The following is an 18708-nucleotide window of genomic DNA, read 5'->3' as shown; positions in this document are numbered from 1 at the left end:
ACATAAATTAAAAATCCTTACGAATAGCGCCACGTAACACAATTTCTTATTTGTGCACGCCTTTTAATATATTTGTATAGATAGATATTTTAAGTTGGCTCCTGATTAAGAAGGATAGCCTAAGGTTCTTCTTTTCCATTTTTTTTTGGGAAAATTCCTCAGGTACTCCTGAAGTTTAGCGTAATTCCCAAATTACCCCCCACATTTGGGGAATTCCTCAGATACCCCCGAGGTTTGTGTTTGGGCTCAAGATACCCTTACTATGGACGGAACCCTAACGCCGTTAGGTTTTCCCTCTCTCTCCCCTCAATTTTCTCTCTCCTCCCCTTCCCCCACCCACTGCCAACCCCCCTCCCCCAGCCGGCGGCCAACAACCGGCGACCACCACCCACTTTGGTGCCGGCGACCCTACCCTTTTCCCTTCGCCGGCCAGAACAGCAGCACCCCCGACGACCCTACTCTCTTCCCTTCGCCGACCAGAAGAGCAGCACCCCCAACGATCCCACCCTCTCTCTTTCCCCCACGCTCGACACCCCACCATAACCCTCCCTTTCCCTATTCTCGATTCCTCCACCTCACCCACCTCGACACCACCCCCTCCCCCCTTTCCCCCTATCGAAAATGGCCTCCCTTTCGTGTCTCTCGTTGTGAGTCGACTCCCTCCCCTTTCCCACCCCAGATACGCCGCCCCAAACCCTTTAACCCGTCCTTGAAACCACCCTAGGCACCACCCTAGGTTGATGTTTTGCTATTCTGGCCGGCGCCAACGTCGAGGATAAGGGAATCGGGAATGGGGAAGGGAGGGGGTAGGGTCGCCGGCGCCGGAGTGAGGGAGGGGGGTTTGCAGTAGGTGGCGGAATAGGAGGAGAGAGAAAATTTGGGAGAGAGAGAGGGAAAACCTAACGGCGTTAGGGTTTCGTCCATAGTAAGGGTATCTTGAATCCAAACACAAACCTCAAGGGTATCTGAGAAATTCCCCAAATATGAGGGTAATTTGGGAATTACACCAAACCTGAAGGGTACCTGAGGAAATTTCCTTTTTTTTTTTAAAACGGGCGTTCTGTTGTATACGGCTATACTAATCAGTAATCACTGATCAGTCAAGGCCCGAAACTCCTTTCTCCCTTCATCAGTTTCCCTAAATCTGCAATCTTACACAGTTACACTCCACTGTCCTGCGTAACGACTCTTTCTCTCTCTCCTCCGTTCTCTCCTGTGCCGCGCTCATGGCGATTCGATACCGAAACCTTCGGCGAATTTCACGCCTCTTGCCGCAACTTCTCTCAGGTCAACTCTATAGTTTTTCTATTTTTAATTCTGTGCTTGTTGCTACATTAATCCGTTGTTCTAGTTGTGAAATCATCTATTTTTGCTTCTGTAAAAATGCATCCCGAAACTATTGTTTCTCTTCTCTAAATTTGCTTAACATTTCCAATTCAGTATGAAATATAAATCATACAAGGAAAAAAGAAAGCAAAAATTACATAAGACGCTGATAGTGAGTTTTATATGGAATAGTTAAAGAGGAAAGTAAAAAAAAAATAGTCTAAGTTTAAAAGAAAAGTACGAAATATTCAAAATTTTGAACTGGAATATGAAATAGTTTAATTTAGAATGATATAATTAGAGGGAAGTATGAATTAGTTAAAGCCATTTCATGCATGAGACGGTCTTACATGAGAGTTGCGGAAATTATAATTGGAATATCCTAGCATGTGCCATGATTTATATGGACGAAGTTGGTGATTGACAGTGTCGCTTCTGATCAGGCCCAGGGTGTCAACAATGTGTAGAACTATCAAATTTGGCTTCCGGTGTGACCTCGTTGGCGTGTACATTGGATAAGATTGATGCAACTGGTGCGTGGGGAGGCAGGCAGGTCTCAAGGTAGACAATAGCTTTTATTATGTTGTAGACAATAAAACAATCATATTTTAGCTTTATGTGTCGTTTTTGTTTCTTTTTATGTTGGAATATCCTCGTATGAGCAACGCTTTTTGGTAAAATGGTTGCCTTGTGAAGTGGAAAGAATGATTTGGAGGGATGAACTATGGGTGGCATGGTAGGAGGATGTCTTTCATTGTTTGTGGTTATGTTTGTTATTCAATGATCATATTAGAAAGGTCAAGGAAGTTCTTTTTTTTTCTTTATGGCTAACAGCTAACTTCTCTTAACTATTACGTGTTGATTTTGCTAACCATCCTAAATGACCAGTGACAGTTATTTTCAGGTTGTCAACTGTAGCGGAGATATCAAAGGATGTGCCTCATGAAGTGGATCTAATTTCATATTTTAGGTCAACGTTTGATCATGTGGAAGGTCTGCATTTGATATCTTCATGGCTTTGAGATTTTATTGCTGCAGTTAAATCTTTCTTGACTTAATAAGTTTCATAAATGATAGCCATATAATGTTTGATGCATTCTCTATGGTGGAGATAAGAGCATTTACTTATTCTTTAAGATACTTTTTCAGCACTTAATTTTTGATTCTGATTGATGCTTCATGTGAGGTACATTTCGAATAAGGGCTTGCCGGGGCATGTAAATCCGTTAATACGTTAGTTTATTATCATGTGCACTAGGGCATTTAGCTGTACTTTGACTGAAGGCTGTATTATCTTAGCTTCTTATATAGTTCCAATCATATTGTACATTATGTTGCTTTAGCTTCTTTTTGGAAGATGAGCATTTTTTGTTCAAGGTTTATCTAACCATAGCCATAAGTGGATCGAAATTAAAATCTGAAACATTTAAAAATCTGAATTATGAATGACTTCGTCACAAGTTCCCAACTTAATTCCCTTATGGGAAATATATCTGTTGCTTAACTGATGTCCTAAGGGCTACAGCTAGCAAAATCCTTTGTTCAAATCTTGTTTTACTGAAAAAAAACTTTTACACCTTTTTGTGCAACTCATGATCAACATATGGATGAATGTTGGCAAAAGAGGAAGAGAAGAAAAAAGATATGTTTGAACTTTGAACCATCTGTTGGATTCTCAGTTTTCTAATACTAATGGTCTATGCTATGTACATTTTCTTGCCGATGGATCAATGTGTATATGTACCCTTGATGTGGTTGGGTACACTTTTCCTTTACGATGCAGTTGCATATATCCTATTTTTGAATGTTTATACACCAATCATAGTCAGTGTACCCTCTGTTGGTGTTTACCTTCTATTTTGAAATGGTCTTGAGCTTTAATAACTTTTATATGACATCTTTGTACAATATTCTGTAACGCAGTCTTTTCCTGCTCCATGCATGTGCATATATCTGTGTCTGGAGCTTATACACCAAGCATAGTCAGTTGATGTTTCCTTTCTATCTTGAAATGGTCTTGAGTCTGACAACCTTGGTGTAACTTTTCTGTAAATTTTTTTTCATGCAATTACCTTGATCTGGTTGGTCATGTTTTTTTTTTCAACTTCTAACATGATTAATTTTGCTATATATATATATATATATATATATATTTTATATAATATTATAATATATATAATATATATATATATATATATATATATATATATATATATATATATAATTATGTAAGGTTAAGTCTTGCTTAATTATTTGACACTATTGACAATCAGGCCCTTCTCATCGGTGGGTGAATATATCTGATAAGAGCAAGGAGTTCTTGAACGAAGATGGAGCCTTTTTGTTGGTTGCCGGTGCATTTCTAGACGGTCCTCCAGGATCTCAAGGTGATCGAATACATATGTTTGAGAAAGTTAAGTTACTTCAGCAAAGGTACGAGCTTATCATAGAACTCTGATCTTGATGTCCATCATTTGATTGATTTATATCTATATAGGTATTATAAGATTTACTTGGATGCATGAACTTGTTTCCCTTGTTTTATGTTACTTTGAGAGGTTGTTCTATTTTTGCCTTTTTTCGTTTATAGCTTGTTAGTATTTAAATGATGGCACAACCTGAATTCATGACGTTCACAATTTTCCTTTTTATACGAATTATAAGTATACCAATGGATTTCTGGATCTTTATCTCCAGCATGTTGAGTGACTACCTACAACAAATAAGTCTTTAGTTTGATGCCCAATAGGAGATCGATTGGACATATACTTTTTCAATACACAACTAGAGAAACTGATTTGTGGGTTGGGGATCCTTAAATTAGAAGTTGCACTTGATGCTCATGATCGTTTACCCTCAAAGATTTTGGAGAAGGATGGTAGACGAGCATGGAAACTCATGTAGAATGAGGAAGAAAAAGAAATATCTTAAGGAAACATTTGTATGCATTCTTAAATCAATGGGCTCAAAGTATTATGGGCTATCACCAATATGAGCAAAATAATATGATAAGAGCTATTTGCTTTGAGCAACACAAAGTTTACGCTTAATTTTGCAATACAATGTTCCCATTTCTTTTACAAAATAGTAAAAAGAATTGTTCTAAGCTAAAGAAATAAATTAAATCAGAAATATAAATTGCAAAGTTAATTTTTAATTTTTATAATATACTATATTCGAGAATACTATGTGGGCGGTGACCTTGATATTGTTTTCCACAATTACGGGTGCAATTCATGTCTTTTTTAGCAATTAGGTTAGTCTTTACCAAACCTTTCGTTTCTTAATGCTTTACCCATTAAATGTAGCACCAAATATGAAGTAGAAGGAGAATGAGACACCTATGTGGGGCTAATTCTACTTTTTGTAAGAGAGAGAGGCTAAAGAATAATTTGGGATTTACTTGGGTCTCATAAGGTGGGCCAAGAGACGGGAAAAATAGGGTAAAGAGAGGGTAATATGGAGAAAGACCATTATCGTGTTTTGTGAATTCTAAGGCAAAATATAGTCATATTGGATCTTGTTTAACTCTTCTCGATATATACTTTCATAATGTCAACTTCTTATAATGTTTATTATATGGAATTCGAGTTATTGATGTTTCAAATTATGCATTGGCAAGCGTGTGAAGAGAAGTATGTCAAGTATTTTGAAACAAAGGAAATATTAAGGAAAATAGAGTAGAAGTGGGTCCCATACTGTGGGGTATTGGAATTTAGAGGATAAAAAAAGGAAGAAAGTCTAAATAAGAAATAAGCAAAAGTGAGTAAAACTTGAAATTACAGATGTAAACAAAAATGAGTAGAACTTAGGAAATGGATGGAGTATTTGTGTACACTACTAGCCTTGTCTTGTTGACTTTCTGGGTAAGGGTGCATTCTCTTGACCTTTTTTTAAACTTTCTGAAACGATCTTAACTTATTTGCCCTTAAGTGAAGTTAATTGGCCTTGAATTCAACTAACTTCAAGTTATTAGAACTTATTGTAGATGTGAATTGAACTGTGGTAACCCTTGTTGGCCCTAAACATTCATTGGCCCTGTTTGGCGAATAGAGTCTGAAGTTTAGCTATCAGAGTTTAGAGTTTGTTGTTAGAGTTTTAACTTTTTGTTCAGCAGATTTGACTGCTGATTTGACAAGTGCTTTAATAAATGTGTTTGGTAAAAATTAACTGATTGCTAAAAGTTTATTGCCATTTGTTTGAGTGAAATGATATTTATAGACATTTTAATACAATGTGTAGTAGTATTATTAGAGGCAAAAAAGTCATTGAATATATTTTCACCTAATCCTCTAAAGAAAAGCTCCTATTAGGAGCTTTTTCATTTTGAGAGTTTTCATTCCAAAACTCTCTCTAAAACTCTATTTTACCAAACACCGTATTTAGAGTTTATGACTAGTCAAACATCCCCATTATCTGAGCTATTTTGAACTTAATGGTTGTGAACTTATTGCAAATATCTTATCAGCTGTAATTCAATTAATGCTTCTGTATTACTCTTGGTTCTTTTTTCCTAGGTATTTTTTATACCTGATCATGTATCAACTTTTTTCAATATTTTCTTGTTGATTTGAAAGAACAAATGTAGAGTTTGCCTTGAAATTCAACTTTGTGAAGTAACTTCTGAAAGAAGTAAGTATACAATAAGGAGAACAGAGTTACAGAGCTTAAGGTTGCTTACATCTTATCCTCCCTGTGCTCTATTACCTCTGGGATCCTTGTTGGATTGCTGTGTCAAAGGGTTTAAGTTAAGGAACAGAAATGTGCTCCAAGTGTCTGAATGCACTTTGGGATCCGTCCAATACTAAAATTTCGAAGCCATTATTTTATGGCTCCATTACTTGTGTATATATGTTTTTTTTTCATTGACACCGTGATGTAATAATGCTGGTGAATGTAATTCTTCTATTGATATGAGGAATTTTTGGGGGAAAACTCCTCTTTTGTTATGTTAGCTCTAAAATGAAAAGTATGTTATTTACATGTTTGTACCTTCCTCTTTGTTTCATGCCAGGTACCCATGGCTCAATATATTCGGTTTCCAGTCTTGCTCCTCAATTAGCTCTACGGATGATCATGATCACCTTATCAATGTTATCATGGAAGAATACATTACTTTTCCAATTTTATTGTGCAGTAAGATTTTTCCGGAGGTGAGATTTTAAATGTCTTGACAGAAATGCTATGTAGATGTTTTTAGCATTTTATATTTTGTTTGGATGAATGGCTTAGAAAGAGCATATTTTGTGTTGGCAAAAACTTCCAAAGCTTTTGCAAATTTTTAGTCATCCAAATGTTTGTTTTCAGGATGCATATATGTCAATCAACTATTGCAGTGTTTAAATTAGTGCTAGGCCTACCTTAAGTAAACACGGTAACATGGATGTTCCCTCTTGCTTTTCACTGTGCTCCTCTTCTCTCGAATTAGATAGCTTATAAGCAAAGAGAGAAAGGCAACAAACATTTTTTTATATTTTACCTCAATTATTCTGGCATCTATCCATCCTCACCACTTTTAATTTTATTCAGATGGCTAATGGGAATTGTTGCATGCTGTTGAGAGGTCTCAGAGATCCCCCATTGTATCACGAAAGGGACATCAATTTGAGTACTCTTCATGAAGGTATGTGTTTACTTTTATGATAATTACTTGAGTCTTTAATGTAAGTGAGCCATGTAGTTTTAAGCAAATGGTTGCAATGACCTATATGTCAATATTGTTATTGGATTAATGAGATAATGCCAATACTGAATGCGAATTCAGTTATCGTTAGGTTTAAGAGGAAAATATGAAGAGACTGAAATGTGACGCTCTAGTGACAGTTTTGTGTTTAGGGAATCTCTGGACACCATGTGGTTAAATTGCCTTTTGTCTATCCTTGTTGGTCGACGTTTGACAATTTCGTATACATGTTCATGGATCATGCATGCCTTTTTTTTTCTTTCCAAATTTCTATGTGTTGATTAGTATGTCCTGGAATGCAATACCTGTTGGTACTTGGAGTCGGTAGGGTAACTCAGTTTGCTGCTTTTGTTAATTTTAGTTTCCAGTGTACCACTATATGAAGTATATACCTCTTTGTGATCTATAGCCACTTATTTTCTTATGTGTTAATAGAAGACTGAGAGAATGGAGGGGAAGGGTGGATATTGTAAACAATTCTACCTAGTCACCTCCTCTGTTTGGGTTTGAAGCTCTGAAGTTACTCGCCTCCTGTTTTTATTAGTTTACCCACTTCTTTGAGCACATAGTGTTAGGAGAAATAGGTATGTGGGTCATAGAAGAAAAGAGAAAGTATTAATTTATTGGCATATTGTATTGAAGTTAATGCTGTGGCCAAGAAAAGTAGAGTGAAAAGGTAAAGATAATAATACAATTTGTGGAACCATTTCCAAAAACAGAAAAAAAGAAGTGGGTAAAGTAATAAGGGACAACCCAAAAAGGAAAGTAGGTGAACTAATAAAAAGTAGAGGGAGTATTTGCTAAGGCTTGGTTGGAAGACAATTAACTGGCAATTCAGCAACAACCACTATTTGTGTGGTCTAACAAGTCTATTCTCCTGTTGGTTAATTTAAAATGTTCTATTTTAAAGAACTGGGGAGAGTGCTGGTTTCATGCTTCTTGATATGAGGTGGAAAAGTTGGGTCCTTTATGTGTATCTTATAGTTGGTGGAAGGAGAAGTGGAAAATCATCACGATACCGATGAAGAAAAATGAAAGGTGGCATGAGTAAATATGAGAGCAGATTTGTGTAAAGATAACAGTTTGTCATGATAGGTAGGAGGCTAGGAGCAGGGTAGGATTAAGAATCATGTGTATCTCCTTTTTTTTTTTTTGTTTTTTTTTGTTTTTATGGAAAGAACCTCTGTTACCCGAACTTGGCAAATTTTGCCAAATACCGGTTTCGGTACGACACGACACCGACACCGGTACGAAATCCGTGTAAGATCCGGCAAGTATCACTCGCACACGGCCAACCCTAGATTAAGACCCTAGAGTTCGAATGATAAGAAGAAAAGAGAAGAAGAAAACTCTTGAAAAACGTCATATTTAGGTTACTTAGATCTAGGGTTTGTAACTTTACATCTGAAAATTGAAGAACTAAATGTAGATGGAAGAGGACAAATACTTAGGGCTTTAAGTCGTCATTGAGAGGCGAGTAGATTCATGGTGGTTTCGTGGTGTTTTCGTGGTGTTGTGAGAAGCTTCCGGTGGCTTTCATGGTGGCTGCATGGTGGCTACCCGTCTAGGGTTTCTCAGATCAGTTTGTCCTTTTGTTTTGGGCTTCTGGCTTATGGTTGGTTGGGTTGTTTTGTAAAAGAAAAAAGGGGGTGTGTAGTCACGTGGGGGGACTCAAAAAAACAAGTTTCAATTTTTTACTTTTTCAGTTTCTTTTTTATTCTCCTGTCTCTCTCTCTCTTTTTCTTCTTTTCTCTTTCTTTTGTTGTGAAAGTACTTTTGTACTTTCTTTTTATTTCCCTTTTACTTTCTTTTTATTTTCCTTTTTATTATGTAGATTTAAATTATTGGATTTATTATTAAATTTTTTAGATTATAAGATATTAATTTCGCGTACCTGTACCCGTGTCCAAATTTTGGACAGAGTCCCGTGTCCTGATTTTTTAGAAGTGCCGTACCGGAAACTCGGATCTGTACCCATACTCGACACTCCTAGACGAGTCCAGGTAACATAGGAAAGAACTCTATCTGAGTTTTAGGTAGATCAAGTCCTTTATACCAACTTTAAATACTGTTTTTCATTGCTCTTCATTGTTTCAACATGACAGCATGCCTGCAATGAGGGTAATATACGTGGGGTTGTAACTTGTGGGTTGGCGGTGAATGGAATTCATCGTCGAAAGAACTAAAGATTGTTGGTTTCAGTGGAAGCAACAAGAGAGACCAATCCCATACTTCATGCTTGATAGTATATAGTCACCTAGACTTGCATATGGCTCCACCTGATTTTGACCCGGCCGGCCCATTTGGAATTGACATGAACCGAATCCGATTTGAGTGACTAAAAATAACCTCTATAATCACCTTTCCTTCAGTAATCGTTGCCCCTGGATTATTATATCTGTACAGACCCCAACAGGCATCAATCTAGCACTAAGCCTCCAGTTGCAGGCTTGCAGCTCCTCAGCCACTATGGCACTATCCATCTTGCTGGTGACCACAATTGAGGTTAACCACCAGCCTGTCAATTGGTTCATCTTCACCTTTTTTCCTCTCCTTTTTTGTGCTTTGAGTCTTATTTGATAATATCAAGGATGAGGGGCCTTTGGCAAAGTGACAGTTTTGGACCTTTGGCTGGTGTAAATGTGGTTTTGGATGTAGTGGTGGTTATTCAGTAGGAGGGGCAGAGGGATTGAGGAAGATAGCAAATGAGTGGGGGAGGTATTGGTTGGTACTTGGTGGTTATGGCATGGATGGGGGGTGAGATGGTGAGGAGGAGAGAAAGAGATGGACGGAGGATGATAAACCCAAAAAATACTTTTATTTACCAAACTTAGAGATTAGGAAAAGGTATCCCCATTTCCCTCTGAATTTACCAACTCGTGTTTACTTTTTCGTGCCTTCATTACGCGCACAGAGTATTTCTTCTATCCATTGGAACCATCTTGCTTTTATTGCTATACTTGTGAGTTGCTTATGCTGCAATTAGCCTTTGGTTCAAATTTCATTCAGTATTTACTTTGCTCTTATGAAGTGTGTGTCCTCAACCACTTGTTCCTTATGTTCAGTAATCAAAGATTTGAGTGAGCAGCGTGACAAGAATGCTGGTACTGCTAATAAGTTGAGCAGTACTTGGTCGAAACCTTGTGGAGGCTTCAAGGAACCTTACCCCTGTTTGTCTCGGCAGAATTTGGTTCTTGATTTTCCCGGTATAGCTTTTTTCTGCACTGACTCAGATGAGCTGCTCTCTTTATTTGTCTTCTCTTTTCATAGACTTCTTAAAACAATTAATTAATTGCCTTACTTAATATAAGTTGGCCATTATGGGGGAAAAAAAGGAAGTGGGTTGATTACTTGGAGCAGTATTGTAAATTAGTACAATGCAATTTTCTGAAAATTCTTTTGAATTGCAGCTTGCATTTCAGCTGATGAATCTGGCAATAGACTATTTGTTTCAGACATCAATCATCATCGAGTTATTGTATTTGACTGCAGTGGGACGATCTTGGACGTGGTATGTATGAAGTGATAACTTTTGGTACATTATACAAATTATGTGTGTTAATTCTTAACTTCCTGTTCTTTGAGCATTTATGTCATTGGAAATAGAGATGACAAAAGGGATAACTATAATGATAGCGTGTTCCAATTGTGTTAAATTAAAGCTTTTGCTGGTATGTAGAGAAATTGTGGCTCTCCCGTTCTATGTAATTTTTTAAAGTTCTATATCTCTAGAATCTCCGCTTTTTGACTATTGGTTGGCTATAGCTTTTGGGTAAAAGAAAAACTCTATTGCTGAAAGAGAGTCTAAGTTCAAACTTACAGCTTTTATATGTCAGATCGGTTCTTCCCCGGGTTTTGAGGATGGAGACTTTGAAACAACCAAACTAATGCGGCCTGCAGCTTCCTATTATCATTCACCTGAGGATTGTCTGTATATAGTGGACTCAGAGGTATAGCTTTTGATCTCTTTTGTGCTAAATTATTTCTTTTTACTCTTTCTCTCTGTTTATTGTTCATCGTCCTTTTAGTGGATGGTATATTCCTTTTATTATTGTTGTTTGAATAGGGATGTTTTGCTTGAAGAGAATAAATATATATGATGCAATATCTTCAAAACCAACAGATATTAAGGGTTTACTTTGTTTATTTAATTTAGGGGTCTACTGGAAAGATGTAAGTTGGAAAAAAGGCACTTCGTGAGGATTAGAGATTTTACCTTACTGAGCTCTCTTTACCTGTGCTAAGACACAGCTAAAGGAGCGCAACTGCCTGTTCATTCCTGCCTGTTTGAATTTGTTACTTCCTACCACATCATACCATTATCTCTTTGCCCTAGATGATATCTTTTTTAAGGCAGGGTATGAGACCAAATTTATGCAATAGTACGCTTGCATTTCGTAAAGCTTTCCGGTTTCTGATGGGAAACTTAATTGACTGAACGCAGTCAGTAGAGAAAACTAGTGTGATAGTTGGTTAAATTCATTGTGAAAATTTTCCAAAAGTCTTCGACTCAGGTTGAAAGTAGAAAACAAATTTGCCCTGGTTGGATTAGGGGTCTTCTCTTTGAAGATCTTTTTATTATTTTCTGACATCACTTTGGCATGCTATGAAATTTTCTTTTGTGTGTCTTTGTTCATGAAGAACCATGCTATCAGAAGAGCTGATATTGGCAGAAGAGTCCTCGAAACAGTGTATCCAACCTCCAATTCTAGAGGGAGAATGGGATTGTGGACATGGCTGTTGGATAAGCTAGGGTATAGAAGAGATGCAGGCTTGAAGTCTGTTGAATTTGATTCAGAGTCATTGTTATTTCCTTGGCATCTGCTAAAATCCGTGGATGATGACCTTTTAATCATGAATAAAAGGTAAGCTGTCCTCTTATGACATCTTTAGCAATATGACCTTGTGAACTTCAAAGGGTTTTAACATCATTTTTTTATCTGTCCTGTCATGAGTCAGTGTTAAAGTAGTGTGAATTAAGGTGCTGTTCTGGAGTCTCCATTAGTCCATTCAGCACTAAGAGGAAAACATGTGACAGTAATTTTCATTGTCGTTGATTCAAATACTGCAAATAGAACTCCTGAAGTGCCATTCTGCTCGTTAGTTTATTAAGGTGTTAGAGGGCTTATTGTTGGTCAGTGATGGATGGTTAATAATTAATAGTTCTCGTCATAAATATGTATCGAATATTACGAGCTAAAATGTTGTATACCACTTAATTTCTAAAAGTAAGATAACAAAGTATAGTCGTGCTTAAGAAGTGAGGAGGTTCGGAAATAAGAAGGGAGGGTGTCGTTTATTTACTTTGAAAAGGAACTCAACGTTCCGTCTGCTTTCTAACAGCACATTAGGCAATCACTTTTTTTAATCATGTGTTTGGGTAGTTTCACAATTCAAGAATATGAAGGCCTTAATTTTGGGTCGAACGTTATAAAGTTATATTTTTTAGGTTTCTTTCTATTAGGGTTTATGCTCCTAATAACCCTATATAAAAGGGTCATTGTATTAAATTTAGAGAGAGTTGAATTTCATGAAAGTTAATTAGCTTCTGGTTTTCGTAAAGCCAAAAAACACTTACTGTGATTTGTGTTTATCTTATTGAATGTGATTGACATGGAACTCTCAATTCCTACAATAGTTGGGATCTATCCCTTTAGTTTTACTGTTGCTTTTATATGGGTCAATATAGATCCACTAGTCTTCTATGCACGCGATGCGTGCTCAGTTGCTTGGGTCTATTCTTAATAAATTTCATCGAAATATAGTTATAGAAGTGTGATTTATAATTATTGTTATACAAACTACATTAATATATAAAGTGTTTAGAAATTGAGATGAACATTTAGATGTAAATTTTTGTAGTCAAATTAAATTTGTAATTTTTTTTTATTGAGTAACTATTTTTCTCATTATATCAAGGTACTTTGTTAATGCTTATTTAGTTTATTATTGGAATTTTGACCCATTTTTAAATTAGGAAAGGATATAATTGTACAAAATTTGAATATCTAATTAAGTATATATTTAGCTAAGGACAAAAAAGACATTTTCATTAGGGGACACCATAGCTCCTCCCTTGGCTTATCCATATTCCATACCCATACCCATATCAGTTATCACCCCTGCTGCAGCACTAATACCAAATGAGCAATTGCCAGCCTTTGTATGAACTGATGGTTCCTTGTTGATGGCCATCAGTGATAGTTCAGACTTGAGATGCTCTTCCCAGAACCTCCTTATCCTCGTAGTTAGAATCTGGAGTAAAAAATCTTCCTTTGGATTACACTACATCACTTGGCGTCATCCCTGCTGTATTGGTGAACTGCATTGGGCACAATCCGTAGAAATAATATGATTTGGGCAATGAAAAGGAGCAAATAGTGTTTTTTGTGAAATGATTTTCGCTATTACAATGACTGCTGCAGTTGGTTGATATTGGATAGATGATTAGCTGTGATTGTAACCTAACAGGAATTCCTTGCTCTTCTAGTTCTAGAGACTGTTGCAGTTGGTTGTCAGTTGTCACTCAGATCTCAATCACCCATTATAAAGGTGTCCACCTCATACCCTTACTGACAAAAGAGGACTTTAGAATTACCCTTACCGGACATAGAATCTTCAGTAACACCACCTATGATAGCTTCCTCATCGTTGATGATATTCCATAAATTAGGCATTTGATTTTCATCAAATTGACACTCAGTACTCAATTTTCTTCACAGATGATAAACCTAATTATGTAAATCAGCCTAATCTTAGAGCTACACCTACCCCCTTCTATTAATTATGTGGCCCCAACCTAAATATAACAGTGGCACATTTGATTTTAAGTCATAACCTTCATCACCCGGGTTCTTTCTGAAATGAGCTTTTTGCTAGTCATAGCCTCCTTTATATCTTCCCTTTAATCTAATCTGATCCACTTACTGATTTCATGATAGTGAGGCTCTCACGCAATCTTAACATACTTAGTGCATGTATCCCAATTACTCTTTCTCAGATAATGCCACTTGAAGGAAAATAAGTAGAAATATTGAATCTGCAATCTATTACATATCATAATGAACGTTAGGGGACCAGTTCAGGAACATTTGGTTTGGTCTTTAAGCCATGAGTGAGGTTTATGTAGAAATAGTTTGGCTTTAGCAAAAATGTGCCCGGGAATTTTTATATTTGCCTTCAGAATTTGATTAGAAGTGTTCATTTACTAGCAAGCCTGGAGAGTAGCTTTCCTATTGTTGATCTAACGTAATGTTTTTGTATATAAATTTATTTGTGTGCAGCTTTAACAGTTTGTGGATCATGGATATGGGTAGTGGCATGATTCGCAATGTAGTCAAAGGTCTTATAAATCAACTTAACCTTCTCCATTTCCCCCCTCTTTTTTTTTTTTTTTTATCTGAAGTCTTCCACAGGAAGTCCTCTTATTTTTGATATACTTCTTTTCATCATCCAAAAGGGCATGGAAATATAATGGAGCACTGTGGCCAGCAGATCATGGAAAAGGTTTCGCACTTGAAAGATATTTCTCATGATGTCCTTCAGCAGCTAGTATATTCTAGTTATCCACCATTAGGTGGCATCTCATATTCTGGTTTTGTCTCCTCTTTTGTTGAATTGGGAGATCATTTGCTTGTCTGTGATACAGGTAATATAGTTGTTGTACATGAAAACTATCCTTTCTATATGTATGACCTTCAATTGATATTTACGTGTTAGCATGCAATTGGTTTCTGAAGTTGCTCAGAGGGTTTTGATGATGAACAAACAAGCTGGTTCTATTTCAAGTATTGAATTCTCAAACTTCGGAATTCTTGCCCTGCCTTATTGGTTATCTCGTTCTTTGGAGAGAGCGTTTGATACGTAAGTATCTGTAATTTTTGTCACCATGCTTAATAAGACCATAAAGCAAATGTATGACGGTGTTACTTCAATATTACAGGGGCAATGTTTACGAGGAAGCTCATTATGATCATATTCAGTATTTCACACTGTTACCAGGTAGTGTATTGGGAAAAGTGGAGTACTAGTTTACTTTTCTCCAATAGTTTCCTTCTGAAGTATGGTCATGTTTTTGCGTTTTTCTTCATTATTGGCACCGGCCATTTCAGGGTTGGTGAGAAATTAGACATTGTTATGAGCATATGAAGACACTCGGTGGTTTTGGCAAAGCATGTCTGCGATATTTCTGACTTGCATTTCCTTTTCTTGAAAATAGGTAAAATAGATGTGCATTTGAGTATTGATATTCCCGGAAGCACGGAACTGGTAGAACCTTTGGAAGAATCTTATGTTTGGCGTCAAGTAAGAGGGGCTGCTACAGAAGTTCTGGGAATGAGTAGCACTGCAGCAACTGTGGAGAAGGTTTGTCAATCAATTTTCTTTATCCTAGTTTATTAGCAGTTTGCTACTTGTATCTGAAATCGGTGTGCTTGAGTTACATCCCTTGCATAGTTTCGCAGAGGAGGAACTTATGGTTATGTCATGTAAAGGTGCATCTGACGTAATATTATTTGTTTGCAGGTCGGCTCTGCTCAGCAGTGGTATGATGAGTTGGATGGTCTTGCTTGCGAAGCAGAATCAGAGGTCTCTTCAGAAGAAAAAACAACTCCGCCCAGAGACTTGGAAGATGGCAAAATTCACATCAACTGTGTGGTCAATACAAGTCCAGGAACAAGTGAGGTATGTTTGCTTAATCGTACCTTCCCAAACATCTTCCTGAAAACAGAAAGACAAGGAGAGTCCTATGAAACCACTGAAAAACTCTCCTTTTCTTGGTTTGCACAATAAAGAACACAGTATTCCTTTAATCAACTGATATCAATTGAAACCACTGAAAAACTCTCCTTTTCTTAGTTTGCACAATAAAGAAGACAGTATTCCTTTAATCAACTGATATCAATTGTCTTATTAGCTATTTAAATTGTTATTGTTCATGGACAAAGGATTGACAAAAAATGGAATTCTCAATACCACAATGCTCAGAAAAGTCCTTTTATTAATAAATATTGCAAAAAAGAACCACATATATTTGTAATGTGTGTAAGATTAAGGTTTAAGGTAAGTGAGCATGGCAAAACATGAATTATATGTTCAGATCAGTTCTGAATTTTATGGCCACATATATTTGTATGTCTCGTTCCTTCTTTGGAGAGTAGTAATTATTTGGGATTCTAAACAACATTATTTGCTAGGAATTGAAATTTTGATTTGCTATATTTTACAACAGGTCATAGTTTTGGCTCCACTCTATCTGAAACTTCATAGTAGTACAAAGACTTGCAAGGACACTCAAGAAAAGGCTGGTATAATAGCAGAGATTCTGAAACCTGATAGAATGGGAAGGTCTGCAAGAGATGCATTTATTCGTTCTTTGTTAAATTTAAACAGAGATTTAGGGGAGCTTGTGTTTTTGAAACCGTTATGCATAAAGCTGAGATTTGAGATTATCAACCCTCCAAAAGCTGAAAACTCGAGGGACATCATATTAACTGATTCAACAATTGATGCTTATGTAACCCTCAGTTAGTGTATGTCTAGAAATTCGAAGATGCGAGTATAAGTAACAACATAGAATAGTCCTAAATGCTCTAATGATCAAGATCCATTTTTTGGATATAGTTCCCTTGTTGTATAATAGAGGACCTGTAGAAAATGAGTTTCCTTTTTGTTTATTCCTTACCTTTTATTGCCCAGCTCTTGTATGAGTAATTGAGTATACGAAGGCTTTGAGATACGCTGCCAAAGCTGGTTTTTGGTCAACATGATCTTATAAATGTTCACGATTATTATGTTAGATTTTTCCCTACTAGATTCGTCTAAATTTGTTCAGTTGCTTGTTTTGTTCAAGCGGGATTTTTGTAGCATTAGCATCACTATCAAAAGCTGATAGAGTTTGGCAAATTGGGTTTCTATAATATCCCTCGCTCATCGTTTCTTCAAACCCGAAGATTGCCACAAGCAATAACGAGTAACCAAAATTATATCGACATAAAATTGAAGGAGTTGAGTTTCGACATGTCTTCTATTGGCTAAGTACTACCTAGTACTTGGTCAAATTTTGTCTTGCGTATTAGATTCAATTTTTGGCATGAATATAATTTTGAGTAAATAAACTAAAATTGAGGTCAAATATGGAAGGGAAATACAATAAACTATGCAACGAACTACCTTTTTTTTCTGGCCATAATCGCTTTCCCTTTGTCAATATCTTCACTGAGTATCCACACTTGAGGATGTTTATCAGCCAAGTTGAAGAAAGAAAATCTAGTATACGAGAGAATTTTGACCGGAGAGTGGAGATGTCATGTTAAGATGATGAAAGAAGGGAAGAAAAGCACAAGCACTTCTAGTGTTATCAATGGATTATATACGGTAGTTTATCATTAAAAAATTACTAGGTACTTGTTTCTTAAAAAATACTACTTCTTTCGTCCCATAATACAATTGACACTTATTAAGTCACGTAGTTTTAGATGATGAGTTATTTGGTTATCAATCTCTATTATATAAGGCAATACATGGGGGACACCAAAAAATAGAAAACGAAAAAAAAGAAAAAAAAATAGAGGATAACTAACTATTTCATTTGAATGAAAAAAGGGGGGAAAAGTAAGACATTTAAACTAAACATCAGTTTTTTGAGAAAACAAAATGTAAAAACAATTTTTCAACCCAATTAATTTTATTTTCTACTTCATTTGTTATCACACGTTATCGCACGCATTGCGTGCATGTAAGACTAGTATATATAAAAGAGGAATTTTTCGGGAGCATAGAGCTCGCCACCTAGGATTGTCACGTCATCTTATAAATTTAGAGATAATAAAATTTAGAGTTTGAGAGATAAGAGTTTATTCACTCTACGGCTATGACAAAACCAAAAAAAATTATCTTTTAGGGATCTATTATAACTAGGAATCTATTATAAGTACTACTATACTATATATTCACTCTACGGCTATGATTCACATATAAAATCACAAAATAAAATAAAAAACCTGATTCTTGAGATTTGCCTAAACCATACGATAACATCTAATGAACTGCTGCAAATCTACTAAAGTAGCCAACATTGTCAACTTGACAGCTTCTTTGCATTTGTGGCAACTCATATCTACTTTATTTTATTTTTAAACTTTTATTATATTGATATACTAATATGTTAGTTGACAATACCGGTCAATATGCGTTCACTTATTAGAGATTGAAACAACCATTGCAATACTAACTTTATATCAACTTTTTATAAATTTTATTAATAAATAATTAAAGAGATTAAAGATAATCTAAAAATAAGGGTATAATGACAAATATTTTATCAATTCTTTTTCTACTACAATAATGGGTTTGGGCATGAAATTAAGAAAATGAAAAAAAAAATATATAGTTTAGCATAGAGGTACTCCTTTAATTAACAAGTGTAGGGGATAAGTAAATCCTTAATAAAGTAAGCGCAATTTTATGAGGCAATTTGATGAATAATTAATGATGATTTTATTAACATAAAGTAAAGGTAATACAAAATCAATAATGTTAACAAAAACTTACAAAAAAAAAAATTATAAAAAACAACCCGTGCAACGCACGGGCTTCAAAACTAGTCTCTATTATAAAGGAGCATATGGGGATACCAAAAAGTAGAAAAAGAAAAAAAAAATTGAGGATAACTAACTGTTTCATTTGAATGAAAAAAGAGG

General features: G+C 35.9%; 1 protein-coding gene across 3 annotated transcripts; it reads left to right on the top strand.

Moving 5' to 3' along the window:
* Positions 1–1092: 1092 nt before the first annotated feature.
* Positions 1093–16805, top strand: LOC104899426 (hypothetical protein). Of its 3 annotated transcripts, none has more exons than XM_010686617.3 (17): positions 1093–1287; positions 1770–1887; positions 2231–2319; positions 3600–3759; positions 6341–6479; positions 6856–6949; positions 10075–10215; positions 10420–10520; positions 10846–10959; positions 11651–11874; positions 14293–14351; positions 14469–14657; positions 14749–14872; positions 14952–15010; positions 15228–15373; positions 15533–15691; positions 16239–16805. In XM_010686617.3, the coding sequence occupies exons 1-17, from the start codon at positions 1227–1229 to the stop codon at positions 16536–16538; spliced, it is 2277 nt and encodes a 758-aa protein (XP_010684919.2). In that variant the 5' UTR covers positions 1093–1226; the 3' UTR covers positions 16539–16805. The 3 variants fall into 3 exon arrangements, with proteins under 3 accessions (XP_010684919.2, XP_010684921.2, XP_010684920.2); XM_010686619.4 differs by having other exon boundaries at positions 1147–1287; positions 2221–2319; XM_010686618.4 differs by having other exon boundaries at positions 1147–1287; positions 2215–2319.
* The last annotated feature ends 1903 nt before the right edge of the window (positions 16806–18708 follow it).

The sequence above is a fragment of the Beta vulgaris genome, chromosome 7 (assembly GCF_026745355.1).
Source record: "Beta vulgaris subsp. vulgaris cultivar EL10 chromosome 7, EL10.2, whole genome shotgun sequence".
Lineage (NCBI taxonomy): Eukaryota > Viridiplantae > Streptophyta > Magnoliopsida > Caryophyllales > Amaranthaceae > Beta > Beta vulgaris.
The sequence above is the reverse complement of the archived record's forward strand: the minus strand, read 5'-3'. Positions and strand labels throughout refer to the sequence as shown.

Excerpts from the sequence above, each read along its gene's own strand:
- LOC104899426 (XM_010686617.3), top strand. The coding sequence starts at position 1,227 with ATGGCGATTCGATACCGAAACCTTCGGCGAATTTCACGCCTCTTGCCG. Across the intron at positions 10,216-10,419 it reads TTTGGTTCTTGATTTTCCCG|CTTGCATTTCAGCTGATGAA; the intron begins GTATAGCTTTTT and ends TTTGAATTGCAG. Across the intron at positions 15,374-15,532 it reads CTGCAGCAACTGTGGAGAAG|GTCGGCTCTGCTCAGCAGTG; the intron begins GTTTGTCAATCA and ends ATTTGTTTGCAG.